At 41.4% G+C, this 24,780-nt stretch overlaps 2 protein-coding genes across 2 annotated transcripts in view; one reads left to right on the top strand and one right to left on the bottom strand.

Annotated features, from left to right (window-relative positions):
* The window catches only part of LOC111152452 (HLA class II histocompatibility antigen, DP beta 1 chain-like), an 11,757-nt gene extending 2,738 nt beyond the window's left edge, over nucleotides 1-9,019 (bottom strand). Inside the window, exons 1-2 of the mRNA XM_022510947.1 lie at nucleotides 8,921-9,019; nucleotides 392-653 (exon numbers count right to left, since the gene is read on the bottom strand). Of these exons, the coding sequence (XP_022366655.1) occupies nucleotides 392-653; nucleotides 8,921-9,019 (361 nt within the window). The remainder of the gene's footprint in view (nucleotides 1-391; nucleotides 654-8,920) is intronic.
* A 571-nt stretch (nucleotides 9,020-9,590) lies between these two features.
* Nucleotides 9,591-22,599, top strand: LOC111152451 (RLA class II histocompatibility antigen, DP alpha-1 chain). The gene is given in 6 exon segments (XM_022510946.1): nucleotides 9,591-9,596; nucleotides 12,116-12,227; nucleotides 21,295-21,543; nucleotides 21,948-22,229; nucleotides 22,449-22,570; nucleotides 22,573-22,599. Coding segments are annotated over 6 exon segments (798 nt in total).
* The last annotated feature ends 2,181 nt before the right edge of the window (nucleotides 22,600-24,780 follow it).

Here is a 24,780-nt window from a genome sequence, read left to right as displayed (position 1 = left end):
GCGGGGCTCGAGGCGGGGCTCGAGGCGGGGCTCGAGGCGGGGCTCGAGGCGGGGCTCGAGGCGGGGCTCGATCCGATAACCCTGAGACCATGACCCGAGCGGAAGGCAGAGGCTTAACCCACTGAGCCACCCAGGTGCCCCAGCTTGGTCTGTTCTTGATTTTAACCTGTCTCCGGGCTTCCTCTACCAGGAAAAAAAAAAGGGTTGTCGCAAAATCCGCAAACCCAATGCTGCTGGCTCTTTCCTGTCTGCCCAGCGGGGTAGTCTGGCCCCTTGCCGCGCTGGCCTAGCCCCTGGGCTCCGTGCAGACTCCCGGTCCCCGCGGCCGCTCCCGCCTCTGCGGCCCAAGTCCACCCGGTGCAGAGTGGCTGCTTCAGACCCGCCCTGTCACCTCGGCGCTTCAGCGTGAAACCCTCGTCCAGGTCGAAGTTGTGCTTGCACACGGGGTCCACGGCGCTCCGTCTCAGGTACAGGAGCTCCCTCTGGATGTTCCAGTCCCTGGCAGTTATGCGGCCCAGCTCGGACACGGCGACAAACACCCCCACGGCGCTGTCGAACTGGACGAACAGCTCTCGGTTGTACGTGTATTGCTCCAGGAAGTGGTGCGTCCGGTTGAACTCCAAGCAGGTGCTCCGCCTCTGGTAGACGTAAAGCTCTGCGGGGAGTAAACCAGGAGGTGAATGGAAGAATGTCTAGGAGAGCGGCTCCTGGGTGGCTCAGGCCCTGATGCTAGAATCGGGGATCAAGTCCCCATCATGCTCCCCGCTCAGGAGGGAGGCTGCTTCTCCCTCAGCCTCTGGCTGCCCCTCCCCCTGCTCGCTCTCTCTCTCTCTCTCTGCCAAATAAATAAATAAATAAAATCTTTTTAAAAAAGTATGTATAGGGGAATATAATAATGAATATGGGGGTGAGGAAGCATTTCTTAAGCAAACATAAAATCACAAGGCTTTATGAATTACCTTAAAATTCAATGCTTCTGCTATGCAAAGGAAACCACTAAGAAGTTAAGAGACGGAATAAAAATACACTCGCAATGTGTAAAATTGACATGGGATCAGTATCTAAAATATATAAGCAATTCCTAAAAGAAACAAGCAAAATAAAGGACAGTGATAGAGAACTGGGTAAGGAGTGGAAGTGGGAATTTATAGGAGAGGAAACTTGCAAGGCAGACTGCAGCTCACCAGTGGGAAGAAAATTCAGAAAGCAATGAGACTGAGATCTGTTAGACTCGGAACAGTTAGAGTCTGGATAGGTCCATGCTGGTGCTTGGCGGTGTGGAGAAAGCATCATATGGAGTGTAGCCGCCCACCCTCCCATGGTTAGAAGGACACTTGGTCAACTTGAAGAGATGTATGCCATATGACTCAGCACTCCCACAACTTGTTAGATGTCTAGAATGTCCACACAGGTCCATAAAGGGACAAGCAGGGGCTGCGGCTGCCTGTGGCATTATTTGTGACACTGAGGAATTGGCAGGAATCAGTTGGTGTGATCATACCTGGGACAGCAAACACCTAAAATCTGTTGTCGATGTGCACCATGGAATATTTTGTTAAAGATTTAATTAATTAGTTAATTAATTAATTTAGAGAGAAAGCATGAACAGCGGGAGGGCAGAAGGGCAAGGAGAGAGGATCCCAGACAGACTCCCCGCTGAGCATGGAGCTGGCATGGGGTCTCAGGACCTTGAGATCATGACCTGAGCTGAGATCAACAATCAGATGCTCAACCGACTCAGCCACCCAGGTGGCCCTGGATCATGGAGTGTTATGTAACCATTAGATGAAACCAAATGGTTGTACATTTTATAGTAGGAATATTAAAAATATAGGCACAAAAAATACCTATCTTGAAAGAATGCATAGGAACAAAAACTATGTAGGAAACCCACTAGAGTGGGTGGGTGCATTCTCTGTGTATTTTAGAATCTTATCACAATGGTTCCATTAGGGACACGCAGACAATTTGATTTTTTCCCCCATGTCCTGTCCCGCTCTTTATACTTGAACATTTTAAGGCAAGTTACTCTTTTATTCATATTTGTATACAGCACCAAACCTAAGCCTTAGTAAATTCTTATAAATCAGAGAATGAGCAGAAAATTGGTTTTGTTTTTTAACATGTTTCCAGCTTTACTGACATATATTTGACAATAAAATCATATATACTTAAGGTGTAAAACCCGATGGTCTGATATATGTGTACATTGTGAAATATTCGGAAGTCAATCGACATATTCATCATCTCATACAGTTACTAATTGTCCTTTTTTCTCCTTCTTTGGTGAGACCACCTAAGATTTCAAGTACACAGTATAATATTGTCAACTATAGTCACATTGCTGTACACAGTTCTCCAGAACTTTCCAATAACTGAAACGTAGTACTCCTTGAAAAATATCTCCCCCTTTTCACCTCCCCCAGCTCCTGCAACCATTTCTATCATTTGACTATTTTAGATTTCACATATAAGTAAAATCATGCAGTATTTGTCTTTTATCTGGCTCATTTCACTGAACATAACGTCCTACAGGTTTATCCATGTTGTTGCAAATGTCAGGATTTCCTTCTTTTTAAAGGCTGAAGAGTATTGCATTGTGTATATATACACATTTTCTTTATTCATTCATCTGTTCTTGGACATTTAAGTTGTGTCCATATATTGGTTTTGAGAATACTACTGAAATGAACACGGAAGAGCAGGTATCTTTTCAAAATCCAAATTTCATTTCTTCTGGATATATGTCCAGAAGTGAGATTGCTGGATCATATGGCAGTCCTATTTTTAATTTTTTGAGGCACCTCCATACCGTTTTCCATAGTAGCTACACCAACTTACATCCTCACTGCTGTGTATCTGGTTCTCTTTTTGCCACATCCTAGCATCATTAATCTTCCACCTTTTGATTCTATCCATTCTAACAGGTGTGAGATGATACCTCACTGTGGTTTTAATTTGTATTAGTGAAGTTGATAATTAGTAAAGTGAATTAGTAAATTCATTAGTAATGTTGAGCACTTCCTCATATACATGTTAACCACTGTATGTCTTCTTTGGAGAAATGTCTATTCAGATCCTTTGCTGTTTTTTAAAATCAGGGTTTTTTTCTATTGAGTTACATGAGCTCCTGCATTTTGGATACGTGGTTTGCAAATATTTTCTCCCCATTCCATAGGTTGCCTTTTCACTGTATTGTTTCATTTGCTGTGCAAAAGCTTTTCAGTTTGTCTGTTTTTGCTAGTTGCCTGTGTTTTTGATGTTGTATCCAAAAAAAATCATTGTGTAGACCAGTGTCAAGAAGGTTTTCCTTTATGTTTTCTTCTAGGAGTTTTATAATTTTGGATTTTACATTTAAATCTTAAATTAAAATCAACTCAATTTTGAGTTGATTTTAGTATATGGTGTGAGGTAAGGGTCCTATTTTATTATTCTGCATGTGGATATCCAGTTTTCTCAATATCATTTATTGAAGACTGTCTTTCCTTTATTGTATGTTCTTGGCACTCTTGTTGAATATCAGTTGACTGTAGATATGTGGATTTATTTCTGGATGTCTATTATATTCCACTGTTGCCTATATGTCTGTATTTATGCCAGCATCATAGTGTTTTGATCACTGTAGCACTGTAATACATTTTGAAATCGGGAAATGTGATGCTGTGTTCTTCTTGCTCAAGATTGTCTTGATCATTCAGGGTCTTTTGTAATTCCAAACGACTTTTAGAATTGTCCCATTCTATTTCTGTAAAGAATCCCATTGGGGTTTCGAAAGGGATGGCATAGAATCTGTATGTAACTTTAGGTTGTATGAACATTCTTCTAGTCCATGAATGTAGATGTCTTCATTTATCTGTGTCTTCTTTGATTTATTTTACCAATTTTTCAGTAATTTCCATTGTATAAGTCTTAACTTCTTTAGTTAAGTTTATTCCTAAGTCTTTTATACTTTTTGTTGCTATTGTGTGTGATTGTTTTCTTTCTTTATTTTTGTGATTGTGTGTGTGTGTGTGTGTGTGATTGTTTTCTTAACTTCAGTTTGGATAGTTCTTTGTCTGTGCATAGAAAGGTGATTGATGTTTGTATTTTGATTTCATATCCTGCAAGTTTACTGGATTTGTTCTGTTTTTACTGGATTCGTTGGTATGTTCTAATAGTTTTTTTGTTGAGTCTCAAGGGTTTTCTGTCTACCTGAACATGTCATCCACAAACAGGGATAATTCTATTTCTTCTTTTCTGATTTGGATATCTCTTTTTTTTTAAAAGATTTTATTTATTTATTTGACAGACAGAGATCACAAGTAGGCAGAGAGGCAGTCAGAGAGAGAGGAGGAAGCAGACTCCCTGCTGAGCAGAGAGCCCAATGTGGGGCTCGATCTCAGGACCCTGGGATCATGACCTGAGCCGAAGGCAGAGGCTCTAACCCACTGAGCCAACCAGGCGCCCCTGGATATCTTTTATGTCTTTTTCTTGTCTAATTGCTCTGTCTAGGATTATCTTATATTGAAAAGAGGACGCAAGAGTGGGCATCCTTGGCTTGAACCAGATTTTGGAAAGCTCTCAGTTTTCCCCCATTGATAAGGTAGGCTGTGGGCTCTTCATCTATGGCCTTTATTGTGTTGAGGTTAGGGTCCCTCTACATTTTTGTTGAGAGTTTAATCATGAATGGATGTTGAACTTTCTCAACTGCTTTTTCTGTGTCTGTTGAGATGATCATGTATTGTTTTTCCCTTTCCGTTTGTTAGCATGGTGTATCGCATTGATTGATTTACTTGCTAATGTTCAACTCTGCTTGCATCCCAGGGATAAATCCCATTTAGTCATGGTGTATAATTCCTTTAATATGAATTTGGTTTGTTTGTATTCTTTTGAGAATCTTGAATATATATTCATTATGAATATTGGCCTGCAGTTTTCTTTTCTAGGGTTGTCTTTGTCTGATTTTGTTATCAGGGTAATGCTACCAGCAAAGAATTGATTATAAATTACTGGCTGCCTGGAATCTAATTGGGGCTCTACAGCTGCCTGTTGAAGGAGTCTTTAAATTGCAGCTTCTCTGTGTGACTTAAAGTGTATCATAAATGGAAAGTCCAGAATGAATTTATCACACAACTGCCCAGACCACAGAAATGAGGACAGTGCTGCATAGCGGCAGAAGTAAAAGATGTTTGAAGAATAGGTCAACACAAGGCTCACCCTGTGATTCCAGGGCTGAGCTCAGGGAGCCCAAGCTCCAGATGAAGCTCCTTCCTCCATTCAGGAGTCTTTCTGAGTGGCTGTCAAAGGGCCTTAACAGGCCATCCTAACAGTAGGAAGAGGGTATGAGGGGTCTGACCATCATCTCTGACTCTGCGGAGATGACAAGAGTTGATTTGGGTGGTCTCATCAGAGTCCTTGTCCTTCCTCAGGGCTCCACATGCCCCAACTTGAAGTTGCTCCACTGGTTGCTCAGGGAAGAAGAGAGACACCACACAAACCTCAGGGAGCCCTATACAACTTTAGGCTACAAGGGCTGTGCTGCAGTAGCACTTCATTTCTCTCAGCTCTCCCAAGCCTGTCTTCTTGCTCTGGGCTCTGCTCCTTGGCCTCTGAACCTGCGGCCCCATCCACTTTGGAGTCTGTGCTCTCTGTCTTCTATCAGCCTACTGCTGATACTGCTGCTCTACTCCCCCACATTGAACTCCATTTCCTGTCCCACTGAGAGTTTTCCCCACTTGTTTTTCAATGAGGACACAGTTCTGTTAGTTCTGAATAATAGTTTCAATTTTTTTCTTTTTTTAAAGCAGTGGACTTTTTAAAAAATTCTGATGTAGTCCCAGTACTTTATTTTTGCTTTAATTTTCCTTGCGTCAAGAGACATCTAGAAAAATGTTGTTATGACTCTTGGTGGAAATGCAAACTTGTACAGCAACTGTGGAAAACACTATGGAGATTCCTCAAAAAGTTAAAAATAGAAATATCCTATGATCTAGTAATCACACTACTGGCTATTTACCCCCCAAATCTGAAAACACAAATTCAAAAGCATATATGCACCCCTGTGTTTAGTGCAGCATTATTTATAATAACCAAATTATGGAAACAGCCCAAATGTCCTTTAATAGATGAATGGATAAAGAAAATGTGGTTTATATATACAATGGAATGTTATTCAGTAATAAAAAATAATGAAATTTGCCATTTATAACAACATAGATGGAGATAGAATAATGCTAGGTGAAATAAGTCAGTCAGAGAAAGACAGATACCATCTGATTTCACTCATATGTGGAATTTAAGAAATAACACAAATTAACTAAGGATAAAAAGAGACAAACCAAGAAACAGACTCTTAACTATAGAGAACAAATGGGTGGTTTTCAGAGGGGAGAATAAGTAAAGGGGATTAAGAGTACATTTATCTTGATGAGCACTGAGTAATGTACAGAATTGTTGAGTCACTATATTGTACACCTGAAATAATATAACACTATGTGCTAATTGTACTGGAATTAAAAATGTAAAAAAAACAGTAAAGCAATTGACTTTTTTTTTTTAAAGATTTTATTTATTTGTCAGAGAGAGAGGGAGAGAGAGCAAGCACAGGCAGACAGAAAGGCAGGCAGAGGCAGAGGGAGAAGCAGGCTCCCCGCCGAGCAAGGAGCCCGATGCGGGACTCGATCCCAGAATGCCAGGATCATGACCTGAGCCGAAGGCAGCTGCTCAACCAACTGAGCCACCCAGGCGTCCCTTGACTTTTTTTTATAATGAAATCTTATTTTCAAAGCAGACAAATATCACAAAGTTCTCTCAAAACTGTTTCCTATGTGTACTTGAAAAATATTACAGATTTTCTAAAGCTCTTGAAAACATCTGAATTTTCTAAGGTAGAGCTTGAAAATTTCAGGTGTAAAATAAATCATCTTCCTAGATAGGACATATTAAGAATATGTAATTACCATAGGATACAAGGAAGGTAATGTGGACAGAACAATAACGATGTCCACAGACCAGCTGTGTGGCCTTGGGCAAGTAAAGCAACTTTAAGTTAGACTCAACTTTTTCATCTGTAAAAAAGGATGTTACTATTATTATTATTTTTATTATTATTATTATTTACCTTGAAGGACTATGTTAAAATTAAATAAAATGTTACAAATAAAACCTAGAGCATAGTATCTGGCCCTGCTCACTGGAGGTTAGAGCCCTTCCCCTTTCAAGCTATGATGGCTTAGATTATGTGGAGAAAAGAGAAACACAAAGGACAGAACCCTAGTTTGTTCAGAATGGCTCAATCGGAGCTGCCCTTTGAGGCACAACATTAATGCTTAAAAAGGAGCATTTATTAACTTAATACTGATAATTTCTTTCTCCCCACCTCTTCTTTCACTCAGGAAGAGAGATAGAAGAAGTGGACTAAACAAAAGATTAAATCCCCAGATGTCTTCTGCCTCCCAGGTGTGTTATAGGATAGAGTCCCAGGGCTTCAATGTCAGAATGGTAAATGTCATGAACAAAGAATGTTTCAAGTGGCTATTGGAGCTACAGTTCTGTTTCATCCATGACTTGCATGCTTTCTTTCTCCAAAGTTTTCTTCATGACCCAATAGTCACTAGTATTTTCTCAACAACAAACATCTCCCCTTTTGTCTCTTTTTATTTTTGCTCTGTTGGAAGTTGAGGAAATCTTGAGGAGTTGGAGGCATAAGAAGTTGGAGGAATATGCCCAACACATTGAGTCCAAGTTTCCAGGACTCATATTTCACTCAATAATGAGTTCCTCAGCATCAAAACTGTGCAGAGTCCACCTGCTTGCTCCCCACAAGTGGTCTCTCTCACAAGGCAATGAGACTATATTCATTTCTCTTAAATCCGAACCCACTGGCTTCTTCATCTCATCCCACCCCTCCTACCACCCTACCACCCTCGCTATTCACTGCAAAGGAGACCCCAGCCCTGTTTTCAATGTACTCATATCAGCACCACAGTCCCTGGGCCCCACAACAGCGTTGCCTCTGTGATCACCTCCTGTGGGACACTGTCCCATCTCACCAGCTACTCCTACAGTTCCTCTGACTGTCTAGGACTCTTGCTTCTCCATTTCTTGTCTCATGGCAGGCATGAGAACGCAGCTGAGCTGCCCTAACTCTCTGTCCATCTGAGTAAGAAATGTCTGAAATTTTCCCTTCTCCCTACCTGAGAAATGGGTACATTGGGATGGAGTTTGAGCAGATGGATTTGGGAGTTTTAAATGCTTTTATCCCTGGAAATTAAGGAAGGGAACTGAGAGTACCTGATCCTCAGGAGGAAGTGGGGCTGGCCTTATGGATGAGGATGAAGAAGTTGGGAAATTTTAACATAAACAAATTCACCATTCTATCACAAATGGTCTCCTTCATGGTGAAGAAGAGGTCATTTCCTGTTTCCTACTTCTTCTCTGGCTTGTCCTGATGTGCCCTGATCCAATTCTTGATGTGAGGGACAATCAGCTGCACTGGTATCCTGTTGGTCTTAACCACAGCTTGTCCTCATCACCCTCCCCTGCTGCTCTGGCCATCATTGGTTCCTCACTGGTTCCAATGATGGTTCCTGCCTGGTTCTGTGGAAGGGGCCCCTACCTGGAGTGCTGATTCTACAGGATGATCTTCAGATCTTGGACAATGTAGACTAACCCTAATTTTCCCTTTCTGATCTTTGATGGATGTTGAAATGTCATTTTGATGACCCTTTTGTGAGAATCTTGTCCCTCCAAAATCACTCCATACCACCAGGTACCATTGTCCCCATCACATGCACATCCTCATCTCCTTCTCTCTCTGGTGAGAATAGCAGTACTTGCACGATGTCAGAGCCCCAAAGTCTTTCTCAAGGTCTGGGCCCACATGGAATACTCCCTCTCATCCTGTGAGCTAGATTCTCCAAGAGGAGTAGCTCTGACTTACCTGGGGTGTCTCTCTCTGAACCAAAGGGGAGCTCAGCATCACCAAGGACATCATGAGGGCTGCCATCCCTGCGACCTCAGTGATTCTAAGGATCACCATCCTGGAGCCTGAGAAAGGATGGGGGCTGAGACACTTGCAGTCAGAGCAGCTCTCACTGGATGGGCCCCACTCCTAAAATATCAGAGATGATGAGCTTAGACAGGCTTCCTTATTCCCTGGGTGTGGCCAGATTCTGAAAAAAGAACCAATAAGCAGGAATTGTTACTCACTAGACAGAAGTGTGGTATAAAGCACACGATTCTTTAAGATGTTAAGATTCACCAAATACACTATAAGGAAAGGGATCCTCATTTTGAGCAATTGGGTGAGTCATAAGGCTTGATTTTTTAATATACTTTCCTCCTTAAGAACAGATCCCAAGGAATGTCATTTCCTTTCCATGGTGGAATGCCATCCCCCTTGCATGGACATGTTCTGGCACAGAGAAAGTTCTAAGCAGTGTGTTAATGACCTGGGGAGATTAAACTGCCCATCCCGGAACTCAGAATTAGCCCTGGGAGTTAATGCAGTTATGCAAAGTGTATGGTGTGGTTCCTCTCAGCGGTTCTGTAGCTTTTAGAGGAAGAAAGGATATGGACTAAGGGTCTCTGGGTTTCATACCAGATAAGGCATGGAAGTAGGTGTACAACTTTACACAAATTACTTGCCTTTCTGGGCCACGATTTCTTCATTTTTGAGGTGGGTTTGGTAGCACCTGCATATCAGTAATTCTCGAGGGTGAAATGGGAGTGCTGTGTAAAATGCCTTAGAAACTTACAGATCTGAGAGTTTTGAGTAGAGCAAGGAAGTTATCAAGAACCATCCTTTTTTTTTTTTTTCAATTCAACATACCTACATATTTTTGGTAACTTTTAAACACCAAATAGTCCCGTCAAACAATACAGAGAGTTCCTGAAATGAAGTGTATATACTCCTGAAATGTATAGTTCCTGAAATAAAGTACATATACTCCCACATAACTCACAACCTAAGAAAGACAATAACAAAACAAATATAATTTCCAACAAATATATTAAGTACTTAAATATGGTGTTGATGAATTGAGTAAAAGCGTACAAAACACTTAATTTAGGTCTTCTATTAAGTATAAGGATGCATTATAGCGAAGTGGTCAGGCACAGGTTTAGAAAGCCCCTTTCTACTACTTCCAGATTTTTTTTTTTAACCCACTCTGACTTATTTCCTCTCACATAGAATGAAGATCATTATGTCATTGATTTATTGGGAAATCTAACTGGGATTATACTGAGCATTTGTGACTCTCTTAAATCAAAGCCTCTCACATAGTAAGGAATTAAGAAATGTTAATTATTATAATGCAGGACTACTTCAGAACATGAGAAATTCTTTATCTAACATAATATATTATTTAATCCAGTAATATAAATTCTATAATTTTAACAATAAACACCAGAGGAATTTCTGCAGTTCCCCATCGCCTTAGTGTATTTCCAAATCCCTCTGTAATAAAACAGGATATCATGGGGCACCTGGGTGGCTCAGTTGGTTAAGCGGCTGCCTTTGGCTCAGGTCATGATTCCAGGATCCTGGGGTTGAGCCCCACATCAGGTTCCTTGCTCAGCGGAGAGCCTGCTTCTCTCTCTCCCTCTGCCTGCTGCTCTGCTTACTTGTGCTCTCTCTATCTCTCTGTCAAATAAATAAATAAAATCTTTTAAAAAACCCAGCATATCAGCAAAATATCTACCTTTAGACTTAATGTGAAATGATTAGGGAAATTGTCCTTAACATTAAAGTTTAAAGGTGCCTGGCTGGCTCAGTCAATAGGACATGTGACTCTTGATCTTGAGTTGTGAGTTCAAACCCCATGTTGGGCATGTAGCCTACTAAAAAAAACCTGACAAAAAACAGTGGGATATAAATAAAGGTGTCTTATATCACCAAATTCTGTATAAGAAGAAATAAAAGAGTAATAATTAGAAATGAAACAATTAGGTATTTTTTGCCTTCTGTTTATCTCCCTGGAAACATCAAAGAATTCCTGTAAAATTATCAAAGGTATAAAATGGTAAATATAATATCATTTGATAACAAATGAATTCCTATATGATACTGAGAATCAACATGAAGGGACACCTAGGTGCCTCAGTTGGTTAAGGGTCTGACTCTTGATTTGGGCTCAGGTCATGATCTCGGGGTCGTGAAATTGAGCCCTAAGTCAGGCTCTGTGCACAGAGGGGGTCGGCTTGAGTTTCTCTCCCTCTGCCCCTCCTCCCAACTCCTGCTCTCTCTCAAATAAATAAATAAGTCTTAAAAAAAAAGGAATTGATGCAGAGAAGGACAATTATCATACGGTTTCACTCATATATGGAATATAAGAAATAACACAGAGGACTATAGAGGAAGGGAGGGAAAACTGAATGGGAAGAAATCAGAAAGGGAGACAAACCATGAGAAAATCTGAACTCTGGGAAACAAACTGAGGGTTGCAGAAGGGAGTGGGGTTGGAGGATGGGGTAACTGGGTGATGGGCATTAAAGAGGGCACGTGATGTGGTGAACACTGGGTGTTTTACGCAACTGATGAATCACTGAACACTATATCAAAAACTAAATATGTACCCATGTGTTGGCTAATTGAACTTAATAAAAAAAATGAACCGACGTGAAGTTTTGAAAAGTTATCCACTCACGAAGGTCACTAACCATAAAAAATACAAAGTCAACTTCAACGACAAATTTCAAAACGATCTCAAGGGGAAGATAATTTGATTTGACCTTTTTGTTTTAAGTAGGATCCACACATAACATGGGGCTTGAACTCACGACTCTTTGATTAAGAGTTGCATGCTTCACCTGACCAGACCAGCCAGGACAGGAGGAAGATGGTTATGATGTCTCTATTGTAGTTTTTCCCCTCTTATTACCAAATCCCGAATAGGTTGGGACTCTCTGGGTCACATTGATCCTGGCAGTTTCCCACCTCCACTCCCAGTGGTTCTATCATTTTCTTTCCCAACCAGAGATGCCCCTTGTGACATTTTCTGGTTGGCTGAGCCCCACTGAGCAGTTTCACCTCCACTCCTTCTCCCTCCACCAGAAAGGGAAGTAAGTCCTGGACTCAGAGTTCCTCCCTGCCCTGATCTGCCTCATTCTCTCCTCACTGTCTGCCTCACAGGGGCCACTGCAGATGCACCTTGAAGACATAAGGAGCCGGTCCCAAGTCATGATCCTGGGAGCCATTGTCCAGGCTGCCCTGCTGAGCCCCCATGGAACTGAAGCCATTAGGGGTGAGTGCTCGGGTGGGCCAGAGAGGGTAGGGACTATAAGGAGATCTGTAGCCCACAGGTGCTGTTTTCTCTCTCATTTCTCCTCTTTCTTCCTTTTCTCTTGTGTGAGGTCTTTTGCTTTTTGTCTTTCTGACAACACTAAGAATCAGTGTTTATCAAACACTGACCAAGTGCCAGATCTCATTTCATTTTCACAACAGTCTTTTCAGGAGGGCATTTATTACTCTCATTCTAGAAATGAAAAGACTGCGATCTAAGAGATGTCTCAGGAACCCCATGTCACAGTGCCCATGAGTGAGAGCCATGGCTCTTCATCCTCTGGAGAGCATCTCTCTCTGTTGCTCTTAAAGTCCAGAAGTAAACTTCTTGTAATTGGAGTCTGCGATGCTTGTTTTTGCTTTTTCCTGCTTCATTCAGTCCTCAGCTTGCTTCATTCTCCCTTTTGTCTCCTCACATCTCTGATGCTGCGAGAGTGGCATCCTTACAACGAAAACCACTGGTTACTTCTCTGTATATTTTACCTGTGTCACTAGTAATTTTTGCGACGTGACCACTTCCTCCTTCCTGGAATCTTTCTCTTGTTCTTTGTCTTTGAGGAGCGCACTTCCTCCTTGTTCTTCCTACTCATTAGTCCTCTCCCTTTCAGCCTTAAAAAAAAATGTATTTAAGTGATCTCTACACCCAACATGGGGCTCGAACTCACAACCTGGAGATTAAGAGTCACATGTTCTTCTGACTGAGCCGCCCAGGTGGCCCCAGCAACCTTTTCTAAATGTCCATGTTTGTCAGGATGCAGGACCACACACTCTGACCCTGCTATGATGACTTTGTACAGTTCTTGGGTGACTCAGTCCAAGCTTATAACTTCCTCTACCATGAGGACTCCTAGTGTACATCACTAGCCCAGTCTAGTTTGAGATCCATCCATTATCTCCACCACCCTCAAATTAACTCCACTTTGTCTCCCAGAAATTAAACTCATTATGTTCCCAAAAGAACGTTTTATCTTCTCTCACTTCCTTCTCCTTCATTACTTTTCCTGTCACTGATGCCACGATTCTCCACATTGCCCAGGTATTCTGGACTCCACTTCATATCCCTTCTTCCACCATGGCACTTAATGATTCCTGTGGCTTCTCGTCTCTCCAATGCCATTCAAACCCATCCTTCCTTCTCCTCACCCCATGCTGTTGCCCCATCTACACCCTCATCACTTTCCACTTGTTTGCCGAAGAGTCCTGCTGGTCTCACTTACAAACGAGACTCTTCCAATCTATCTTCCCTATAGCTGTTACCTTCAAGTACAAATCTTATCGTTGCCATCTTGATTAAGATCCCTCTATGATTTCCCTGGGGCTGTGGATCAAATCCAAACATCTGCAATTAGCATATAAGGCAGGTCCCAGTGTAGCCCCTCCACATCCTTTGAGCTTCAGTGGTATCCAAGGACTCTGAGTCCTCCAAAAAGTCCCATGCTTCTCTGCTCCTGTCTCCTGTGAGAGATGCCACTTCCCTCTATTTCTGCTTTGCTATCTCACATAGAGACCATCTCTAGGAAGTTTACTTCAATCTCATTCCAATGCTCTCCTTTTGCTCCCAAGTAGCATCTGCATACACCTTGTGATAACGCAGCAGTGATGAAACCACATATATACTAATCGTCTTTTCTTTGTCTCTCTCATTCTTTGGATTTCAAGTAGCTTGAAGACAAGGACCATGTCTTCTGAGTTATATCTTTAAGTGCCTGGAGAATGAATAATGGCTCATAATGAAGGTTTTTTTGACTGAATGAAAATGAACATCTGTAAGAGTGTAATTTGCTTCACAGTGCACAGGCTGTTAGTTTCAAGAATTTGCAAAAACAATAAAAATAAGATACCCTAAGGTGAACAAATTATGTCCATATAGATGTGGCTTTTCTTATTATGTCCATATAGACTGTCTTTTCTTTTTCTTTCATTTTTTCTGTAGGTGAGTGATTTCCCCCAAGCATTTGTGTGAGACAGTGAATCCTGTCACTAGAAGTGTCCAAAGAGAGGATTAGTTCTCTTTGTGTTGGAGCTGCAGGGCGAATCTTTCAATCAGGAGTTGGACCAGTGAGCCCCAGAGTGTCACTTCCTCTTGGCTCCTATCTTTTTCTCAGCCCCAAACTCTCTCATTTTTATTGTTTTACTGTAATACTAATAGATTTTTTCTGTTGTCAATTTCCCTTCCTTCCTTCCGTTCTGGAAAAGGTAGACTTTTAATAACTGCTTTTATTACCAGGTTGAGTCATGTAGTTACAAAGTAGTTAGAAATTTCTGAAAGGGCATTGTTGCTGCTGTTGTTGTTTTTAAAGCTCATTCTTTTTTTTTTTTTATTCTTTAATTTTATTTTTTATAAACATATAATATATTTTTATCCCCAGGGGTACAGGTCTGTGAATCGCCAGGTTTACACACTTCACAGCACTCATCATAGCACATACCCTCCCCAATGTCCATAATCCCACCCCCCAACCCCCCTCTCCCCATTAACCCTCAGTTTGTTTTGTGAGATTAAGAGTCACTTATGATTTGTCTCCCTCCCAATCCCATCTTGTTTCATTTACTCTTCTCCTACCCCCTTAACCCCCCATGTTGCATCTCCTCTCCCTCATATCAGGGAGATCATATGATAGTTGTCTTTCTCCGATTGACTTATTTCGCTAAGCATGATACCCTCTAGTTCCATCCACGTCGTCGCAAATGGCAAGATTTCATTTCTTTTGATGGCTGCATAGTATTCCATTGTGTATATATACCACATCTTCTTTATCCATTCGTCTGTTGATGGACATCTAGGTTCTTTCCATAGTTTGGCTATTGTAGACATTGCTGCTATAAACATTCGGGTGCACGTGCCCCTTCGGATCACTACATTTGTATCTTTAGGGTAAATACCCAGCAGTGCAATTGCTGGGTCATAGGGTAGTTCTATTTTCAACCTTTTGAGGAACCTCCATGCTGTTTTCCAGAGTGGTTGCACCAGCTTGCATTCCCACCAACAGTGTAGGAGGGTTCCCCTTTCTCCGCATCCTCGCCAGCATCTGTCATTTCCTGACTTGTTAATTTTAGCCATTCTGACTGGTGTGAGGTGGTATCTCATTGTGGTTTTGATTTGTATTTCCCTGATGCCAAGTGATGTGGAGCACTTTTTCATGTGTCTGTTGGCCATCTGGATGTCTTCTTTGCAGAAATGTCTGTTCATGTCTTCTGCCCATTTCTTGATTGGATTATTTGTTCTTTCAGTGTTGAGTTTGCTAAGTTCTTTATAGATTTTGGACACTAGCCCTTTATCCGATATGTCATTTGCAAATATCTTCTCCCATTCTGTCAGTTGTCTTTTGGTTTTGTTAACTGTTTCCTTTGCTGTGCAAAAGCTTTTAATCTTGATGAAATCCCAATAGTTCATTTTTGCCCTTGCTTCCCTTGCCTTTGGCGATGTTCCTAGGAAGATGTTGCTGTGGCTGAGGTCGAAGAGGTTGCTGCCTGTGTTCTCCTCAAGGATTTTGATGGATTCCTTTCTCACATTGAGATCCTTCATCCATTTTGAGTCTATTTTCGTGTGTGGTGTAAGGAAATGATCCAATTTCATTTTTCTGCATGTGGCTGTCCAATTTTCCCAACACCATTTATTGAAGAGGCTGTCTTTTTTCCATTGGACATTCTTTCCTGCTTTGTCGAAGATTAGTTGACCATAGAGTTGAGGGTCTATTTCTGGGCTCTCTATTCTGTTCCATTGATCTATGTGTCTGTTTTTGTGCCAGTACCATGCTGTCTTGATGATGACAGCTTTGTAATAGAGCTTAAAGTCCGGAATTGTGATGCCACCGACTTTGGCTTTCTTTTTCAATATTGCTTTGGCTATTCGAGGTCTTTTCTGGTTCCATATAAATTTTAGGATTATTTGTTCCATTTCTTTGAAAAAAATGGATGGTACTTTGATAGGAATTGCATTAAATGTGTAGATTGCTTTAGGTAGCATAGACATTTTCACAATATTTATTCTTCCAATCCAGGAGCATGGAACATTTTTCCATTTCTTTGTGTCTTCCTCAGTTTCTTTCATGAGTACTTTATAGTTTTCTGTGTATAGGTTCTTAGTCTCTTTGGTTAGATTTATTCCTAGGTATCTTATAGTTTTGGGTGCAATTGTAAATGGGATTGACTCCTTAATTTCTCTTTCTTCTGTCTTGTTGTTGGTGTAGAGAAATGCAACTGATTTCTGTGCATTGATTTTATATCCTGACACTTTACTGAATCCTGTACAAGTTCTAGCAGTTTTGGAGTGGAGTCTTTTGGGTTTTCCACATATAGTATCATATCATCTGCGAAGAGTGATAGTTTGACTTCTTCTTTGCCAATTTGGATGCCTTTAATTTCCTTTTGTTGTCTGATTGCTGAGGCTAGGACTTCTAGTACTATGTTGAATAGCAGTGGTGATAACGGACATCCCTGCCGTGTTCCTGACCTTAGCGGAAAAGCTTTCAGTTTTTCTCCATTGAGAATGATATTTGCGGTGGGTTTTTCATAGATGGCTTTGATAATATTGAGGTATGTGCCCTCTATCCCTACACTTTGAAGAGTTTTGATCAGGAAGGGATGCTGTACTTTGTCAAATGCTTTTTCAGCATCTATGGAGAGTATCATATGGTTCTTGTTCTTTCTTTTATTAATGTGTTGTATCACATTGATTGATTTGCGGACGTTGAACCAACCTTGCGGCCCTGGAATAAATCCCACTTGGTCGTGGTGAATAATCCTTTTAATGTACCGTTGAATCCTATTGGCTAGTATTTTGGCGAGAATTTTTGCATCTGTGTTCATCAAGGATATTGGTCTGTAGTTCTCTTTTTTGATGGGATCCTTGTCTGGTTTTGGGATCAAGGTGATGCTGGCCTCATAAAATGAGTTTGGAAGTTTTCCTTCCATTTCTATTTTTTGGAACAGTTTCAGGAGAATAGGAATTAGTTTTTCTTTAAATGTTTGGTAGAATTCCCCCGGGAAGCCGTCTGGCCCTGGGCTTTTGTTTGTTTGGAGATTTTTGATGACTGTTTCAATCTCCTTACTGGTTATGGGTCTGTTCAGGCTTTCTATTTCTTCCTGGTTCAGTTGTGGTAGTTTATATGTCTCTAGGAATGCATCCATTTCTTCCAGATTGTCAAATTTGTTGGCGTAGAGTTGCTCATAGTATGTTCTTATAATTGTCTGTATTTCTTTGGTGTTAGTTGTGATCTCTCCTCTTTCATTCATGATTTTATTTATTTGGGTCCTTTCTCTTTTCTTTTTGATAAGTCTGGCCAGGGGTTTATCGATCTTATTAATTCTTTCAAAGAACCAGCTCCTAGTTTCATTGATTTGTTCTGTTGTTTTTTTTGGTTTCTATTTCATTGATTTCTGCTCTGATCTTTATGATTTCTCTTCTCCTGCTGGGTTTAGGGTTTCTTTCTTGTTCTTTCTCTAGCTCTTTTAGGTGTAGGGTTAGGTTGTGTACCTGAGACCTTTCTTGTTTCTTGAGAAAGGCTTGTACCGCTATATATTTTCCTCTCAGGACTGCCTTTGTTGTGTCCCACAGATTCTGAACCGTTGTGTTTTCATTATCATTTGTTTCCATGAATTTTTTCAACTCTTCTTTAATTTCCTGGTTGACCCATTCATTCTTTAGAAGGATGCTGTTTAGTCTCCATGTATTTGGGTTCTTTCCAAATTTCCTCTTGTGATTGAGTTCTAGCTTCAGAGCATTGTGGTCTGAAAATATGCAGGGAATGATTCCAATCTTTTGATAACGGTTGAGACCTGATTTAGGACCGAGAATATGATCTATTCTGGAGAATGTTCCATGTGCACTAGAGAAGAATGTGTATTCTGTTGCTTTGGGATGAAATGTTCTGAATATATCTGTGATGTCCATCTGGTCCAGTGTGTCATTTAAGGCCTTGATTTCCTTGTTGATCTTTTGCTTGGATGATCTGTCCATTTCAGTGAGGGGAGTGTTAAAGTCCCCTACGATTATTGTATTATTGTCGATGTGTTTCTTTGATTTTGTTATTAATTGGTTTATATAGTTGGCTGCTCCCATGTTAGGGGCATAGATATTTAAAATTGTTAGATCTTCTTGTTGGACAGTTCCTTTGAGTATGATATAGTGTCCTTCCTCATCTCTTATTATAGTCTTTGGCTTAAAATCTAATTGATCTGATATAAGGATTGCCACTCCTGCTTTCTTCTGATGTCCATTAGCATGGTAAATTCTTTTCCACCCCCTCACTTTAAATCTGGAGGTGTCTTCAGGTTTAAGATGAGTTTCTTGTAGGCAACATATAGATGGGTTTTGTTTTTTTATCCATTCTGATACCCTGTGTCTTTTGATTGGGGCATTTAGCCCATTAACATTCAGGGTAAGTATTGAGAGATATGAATTTAGTGCCATTTCTGGAATCCCAATTATTCTAATGTTGTTTCGTCTTATGGTGTCACTTATCTCTCGAATTCTCCCCTCATGGTCCAGTAGCTGTTTGTCCCTCTTTTGCTCAGCTTCTTTATTCTCTGTCATTTGGTCTTCTATATCACTAATTCTTTCTTCTGCCTCATTTATCCTAGCAGTGAGAGCCTCCATTTTTTATTGCACCTCATTAATAGCTTTTTTGATTTCAACTTGGTTAGATTTTAGTTCTTTTATTTCTCCAGAAAGGGCTTTTATATCTCCCGAGAGGGTTTCTCTAATATCTTCCATGCCTTTTTCGAGCCCGGCTAGAACCTTGAGAATCGTCATTCTGAACTCTAGATCTGACATATTACCAATGTCTGTATTGATTAGGTCCCTAGCCTTTGGTACTGCCTCTTGTTCTTTTTTTTTGTGGTGTATTTTTCCGCCTTGTCATTTTGTCCAGATAAGAGTATATGAAGGAGCAAGTGAAATACTAAAAGGGTGGCAACAACCCCAGGAAAATATGCTTTAGCCAAATCAGAAGAGATCCCAAATCGTGAGGGGGGAGAAAGGGGATAAAAAGAGGTTCAGAAAGAAGAAAAAGAAAAAAAAAAAAAGGAAAAAAAAAAAAAGAAAGAAACAATTAAAATAAGAAAACCAATAAAGAAGAAATATAAAAAGGAAAAAAAGAATATATATATTAGATAAACTAGTTAAAAAACATTAAAAAAGGAAAGGGTAAAAGTTAAAAAAATTTAGCAGAAGAAGAAAAATAAATTGAAAAAGAAAAAAATTAAATTAACTGCAAGGCTAAAGAATCATGGGGAGAAAGGCAAGAGTTCTGTGCTTTGCTTTCTCCTCCTTTGGAATTCCGCTGCTCTCCTTGGTATTGAAACTGCACTCCTTGGTAGGTGAACTTGGTCCTGGCTGGGCTTCTTGTTGATCTTCTGGGGGAGGGGCCTGTTGTAGTGATTCTCAAGCGTCTTTGCCCTGGGCGGAGTTGCACCGCCCTTACCAGGGGCCGGGCTGAGTAATCCGCTCGGGTTCGGGTTCGCTTTCGGGAGCTTTTGTTCCCTGAGCGCTTTCCGTAGAGTTCCGGAGGGTGGGGATGAAGATGGCGGCCTCCCGGTCTCCGGCCCGGAGTAGCCGAGAGCCCGGGGCCCCACTCCTCAGTGCGCCCTCAGAAAACAGCGCCGATTTACTCCCGTCACCCTGCCTCCGGCCGCGCTCCGAGCTGACCGAGCCTGCAACCGGTTCAAGGTAACCCCGAGCTTAGAGCTTACTCCTCGGCTCTGTCTCTGTAGCCGGCTTCCCTGTTCTAATACCTGTAAGCTCTGCGACACTCAGACACCCCCGATCCTTCTGTGACCCTGCGGGACCTGAGGCCACGCTGACCCCGCGTGGGCTTCACCCCGGTTAAGCCTCTGGAGCGATGTCCCTCAGCGGAACAGACTTTTAAAAGTCCCAATTTTGTGCTCCGTTGCTCCGCCGCTTGCCGGGAGCCGGCCCCTCCCCCCGCAGTCTATCTTCCCGTCGCTTTGGACTCACTTCTCTGCCAGTCCTACCTTTCAGAAAGTGGTTGATTTTCTGTTTCTAGAGTTGCTGTTCTTCTTCTCTTCGATCTCCCCTTGGATTTGTAGGTGTTTGCAATCTTTAGATAAGCTATCTAGCTGATCTCCCGCTACCTGAAGTAGTCTCAGCCTGCTACTTCTCCGCCATCTTGACTCCTCCCCCTTAAAGCTCATTCTTACATAAATAATATCTAGTACTTCATTGGGACACTACTGTTCAAACCTTCGCTGCTTCTTACACATCAGGTAAAACAAAGATGCTATCCCATAGGAGTTTCAAATCCAACAACCTTTATTTCCAAGGGAAATTACCTTTAACAACATAAAGTCAACAAGAAAATTTGTGAATGTTGTGTGAATGATAACATTTTAAAATTTGATTTGCCTTAAATGAAAGTGTTGTGGACAAAATTACATAATCTACCATGTTTATTCTAAAACTAAAAAAGTAACTGGAAGCCTATAAATGGCACCAAGACTCTGGACACCTTTTTATTTCCTTCGCAATTTAAAAAAATTTCCACTCTGATGGAATTTTATTTCACTCTCCCCTCTCCCCCTACCCACTCTGTGGCTTTATCACTAATTTTATACATCTGGTCTAACAAGGATTCTGAGATAATTGTGCATGTGGGTGAGGAGATGACTCAATCTTGACTCTACCAGGAGCTGTGCTACCCTGGGCCAGTTACTTAACCTCTGTGGGCAGGTCCTTTACATGCAAAAGAATGCTTTACGTGGAGGTGTGAAGATGCAAAGAATAGATCAAACACATAGTAAGTCCTCCATAGATATTACTTTATTATTGTGTTCAGTGTGACTGTTATTGTACTGGAGTGATGGATGCTTAAGTTTTCAGGGACAAGGGAAACAACCTAAATTCTCAGTAAGTCATTTCCCTCATTGCTTCTTCCCATTTCTTTTTTTTTTTTTCGTTTTTTCATTTCTCATTTTCTGTATTATTCATTCATGTCATTACTGTTTGCTTCTTGTGTTCTGTTTACTCTCCCACATAATCACCTGTTCTCCAATCTCCCTTCTTCTTCAAGCAGGGGGCCATGTGTCAGTGTATGCCGAGTTCGTCCAGACACACAGACCCTCTGGAGAGTACATGTTTGAGTTTGATGGGGATGAGCAGTTCTATGTGGACCTGGATAAGAAGGAGACTGTCTGGCATCTCCCAGATTTTATTCATGCCTTCGACTTTGATGCTTGGAGAGGTATTGCTGACATTGTTGTGGCAAAGAAGAACTTGAACAACCTGATCCAATGGTCCAACCACACGAGGGCCACAAATGGTACTGCTTGCTCTTGCTTGTTTCTGTACAACCCACCTGCAGGGCTGGGAAAGTCCCTCTGCTGCATAGAAAATGGGAGACTCAGATGTCCACTCATGAATGAAACTCCCCTCATGAATGAATGAATTCATGAATGAATGAATGAATTCAGCCCACAAGCTGGGTCCTTAGGTCATCAAAATAATCATTTTCTTCTTATTCAAGAACAATGTTGGGCTGGAGGAGGCCAGTTAGGAACATGAGAAGCTATGACTTTGATCTGGGAGTCAGTTGGTGGGGGAGATGGACCAGGGATTGGCATGAGAGAGGTGGCCCCTAACCTGGAGACTATAGGGGTTATATTGGTGGAGATCTTTGAGATTCAGTCAAAGGCAGCAGACTTACCAGGTCCTGTCTCTTCTCAGAGCCACCTGAGGTGACTGTGTTTCCCAAGGAGCCTGTGGAGCTGGGACAACCCACCACTCTCATCTGTCATGTGGACAAGTTCTTCCCACCTGTGCTCAATGTCACATGGCTGCACAATGGGCAGATGGTCACTGAAGGTATAGCTGAGACCATCTTCCTGCCCAGCACAGAATTTAGATTCCACAAGTTCCACTACTTAACCTTCCTTCCCACGGCTGAAGATGTCTATGACTGCAAGGTGGAGCACTGGGGCCTGGATCAACCGCTCCTTCAGCACTGGGGTACGGAGCCCTGTCCCTTTGCCAGCGCTGTCCTGACACCATCTTTATTTCCAGGATCCATCTCTCTGCAGCACCTTCTTTCCTTAATCTCATGTGTCTTACTGTCACTTTATCCAAACTTCACTGGTGATCTCACAGTTTCTAACTCTTCATACTGCTACACCTGAGCCAGCTCCTGCTTTCTGTGCCTTCCAACTCTGTCTTTCCTTTGTGCCCCAGAGGCCCAGGAGCTGATCCAGGTGCCTGAGACGAAGGAGACTGTGGTCTGTGTCCTGGGTCTGGTGGCAGGCGTGGCAGGCATCATCACTGGCGTCATTGTCCTGAAGACCAGGCGGCCTGACAGCATCCCTGGGTTCAGGGGCTCCTGTGAGTTTTCCAGAGCTGGTACCAGGGCCACAGTGCAAAAGTGGAGGCAGCCCAGTGTGTGGGGTGAATGAGAAGGAGAAACACTTCAACAGGCGTTCTTTGAGCACTTTGTTATTTCTGAATCACCGGCTAGAGAAAAACAATACAATGATAATACCGTTGGCTGAGTTGCTTACTACTTACCAGGCCCTATTCTATTTGCTTCTTATGTATTCACTTATTTATGTCTGGAAGTTGGTACCATTATTTCCTCATCATACAGAGGGGAAGCAGACATGAAGGGGGTGAATGAGGCTGTCCAAGATCACCCAGTTTGAAAGGTACAGAGTCTGGATTTGAACTCAGCCCTTGGGACTCCAGAAGCTCAGTTTTATCCAATATGTAGATTATATATGTCATCTGCAGTCATTTTATCGCTCCCTGACAATCTTCATTCATAACCTTGATTTTCTTCTGTTGTCATAGTGATGTCTATGAACCTCCAATACTGTGTTAAACATGTGTAATTATTAAAGGACATCCTACCTTTTGCATAATCTCAAAGGGAATGCATTTAATTTCTCCATAAATATATATGCTATAGATTTTTGGTTAATAAGCTTTACCATATGGTAAAATTGATCAAATTGTTTATGCAGTTATTGAGTTGAATTCAGTTGAAATTAATACAAATGTTCTTTTCTGGTTTACTGATTTTTTTTTTTATCATATTATTGATTTTCTGACATTGAGACTTCAATGCATTCCTAGCTAGGTGTTTTGTGTGGTCTCAGCCTCTCCATGGTGATGTGAACAACTAAGAATGCCTGGAGAACTCAACTGGGTCCCTATTACTTGTGGAGAGTCCCTACAGGCATTTCCCAGACAGGCCTTGTGGTTCTTATGACCGCAGGACACTCCTCAGCGACAACCATCAGGGACCTTTGAGAAAAACAAGATATATTAATTTATTACTCACAAGTCCTGGAGGGTACGTGGCCTGACCAGAGCCACACAGTGAAGTTGTGGGGGGTGGGAGAGACCTGGGGATCTGCCATAATTCGGGTTGAGGAAGGGGTGCCTCAGATTTCACAGAGTCACGCTTTATTGGTGAATTTAAAATGTAAGAACTGGAGTTAAAGCACAAGAAGGGAGAAGCAGGGTCACTCAAGCAGTTTGTTATCTAGGTCACCCAAGACTTTCTAAAAGGGGAACGTCATGGGGGCAGGGCAAGGGGGTGCAGCCCGGCTCTTTATTCTTTATCTAGTTGTATAGCAGGCAATATGTTTCCTTTAGATGGATATCTTTGAGATGGATGCCTTGGCAATCAGGCAGGCACTGACATTACAATAAAATAAACTAATAGTCATGCACTTACACTGTCCTAGTACAAATCTTATTTGATGGAAATGAATCATGCTTATAATACATTGTTGGACTCAGTGACATGGCTGACATTAATCCATAATTTTCTACTCTTGTACTATCCTTAGCTGGCTTTGAAAATAAAGGTGCATCAGCCTCATAAGATGATTTGGAAAGCTTTTGTTTTTTCTGTGTTCTAGAATGACATGTGCAAGAGAGGAACGATTTGTTTTTGAAATATCCTAGCTGCCACATTAGGACAGGCGCTGTTGAAGGTGTTCTTTGCTTTCCAAGCCGGTGTCTTTGATGCTCCTGACTCTATTCCAGGTTTCTACTACTCCCTGTAGTTTTGACCTTTTTATCTTTCTGGAAGTGTATCCATCTAATCTAAATTTTCAGATTTATTGCAATAGAGTTGATCATAACAAACTTTTTTTCATTTAAAAATGTCTGTGTATATAGTTGTTTCTCCTTTTCATTCTGAATCTCCTACATTTTCCTTAATGGTTTTGCCAGATGAGTCTATCACTGAATCAAACTTTGATTTTGTTTATCTTCCCTACTTTTTGTTCTCTAGTTCACTGAATTCTGCCCTTGTCTTTATTATTTACATTTTTTTCTTTTGCTCTTTTTCTACTTTCCCATTCTCTTAATGGAAATGATTATCACATTTGTTTTCAGGCTTCCTTTCTTAATACATTTGTTTAAAAGCTAGACATTTCCTTCTAGGCACTACTTTTTTTTTTTTTTTTTAAGATTTTATTTATTTGACAGAGAAAGAGAGAGATCACAAGTAGGCATAGAGGCAGGCAGAGAGAGAGGGGAGGAAGCAGGCTCCCTG

Source organism: Enhydra lutris, unplaced genomic scaffold (assembly GCF_002288905.1).
Source record: "Enhydra lutris kenyoni isolate GAN:26980312 unplaced genomic scaffold, ASM228890v2 scaffoldscaffold28, whole genome shotgun sequence".
Taxonomy (NCBI): domain Eukaryota; kingdom Metazoa; phylum Chordata; class Mammalia; order Carnivora; family Mustelidae; genus Enhydra; species Enhydra lutris.
Note: the sequence above shows the minus strand (reverse complement) of the source record. Positions and strands in the feature narration are given on the sequence as shown.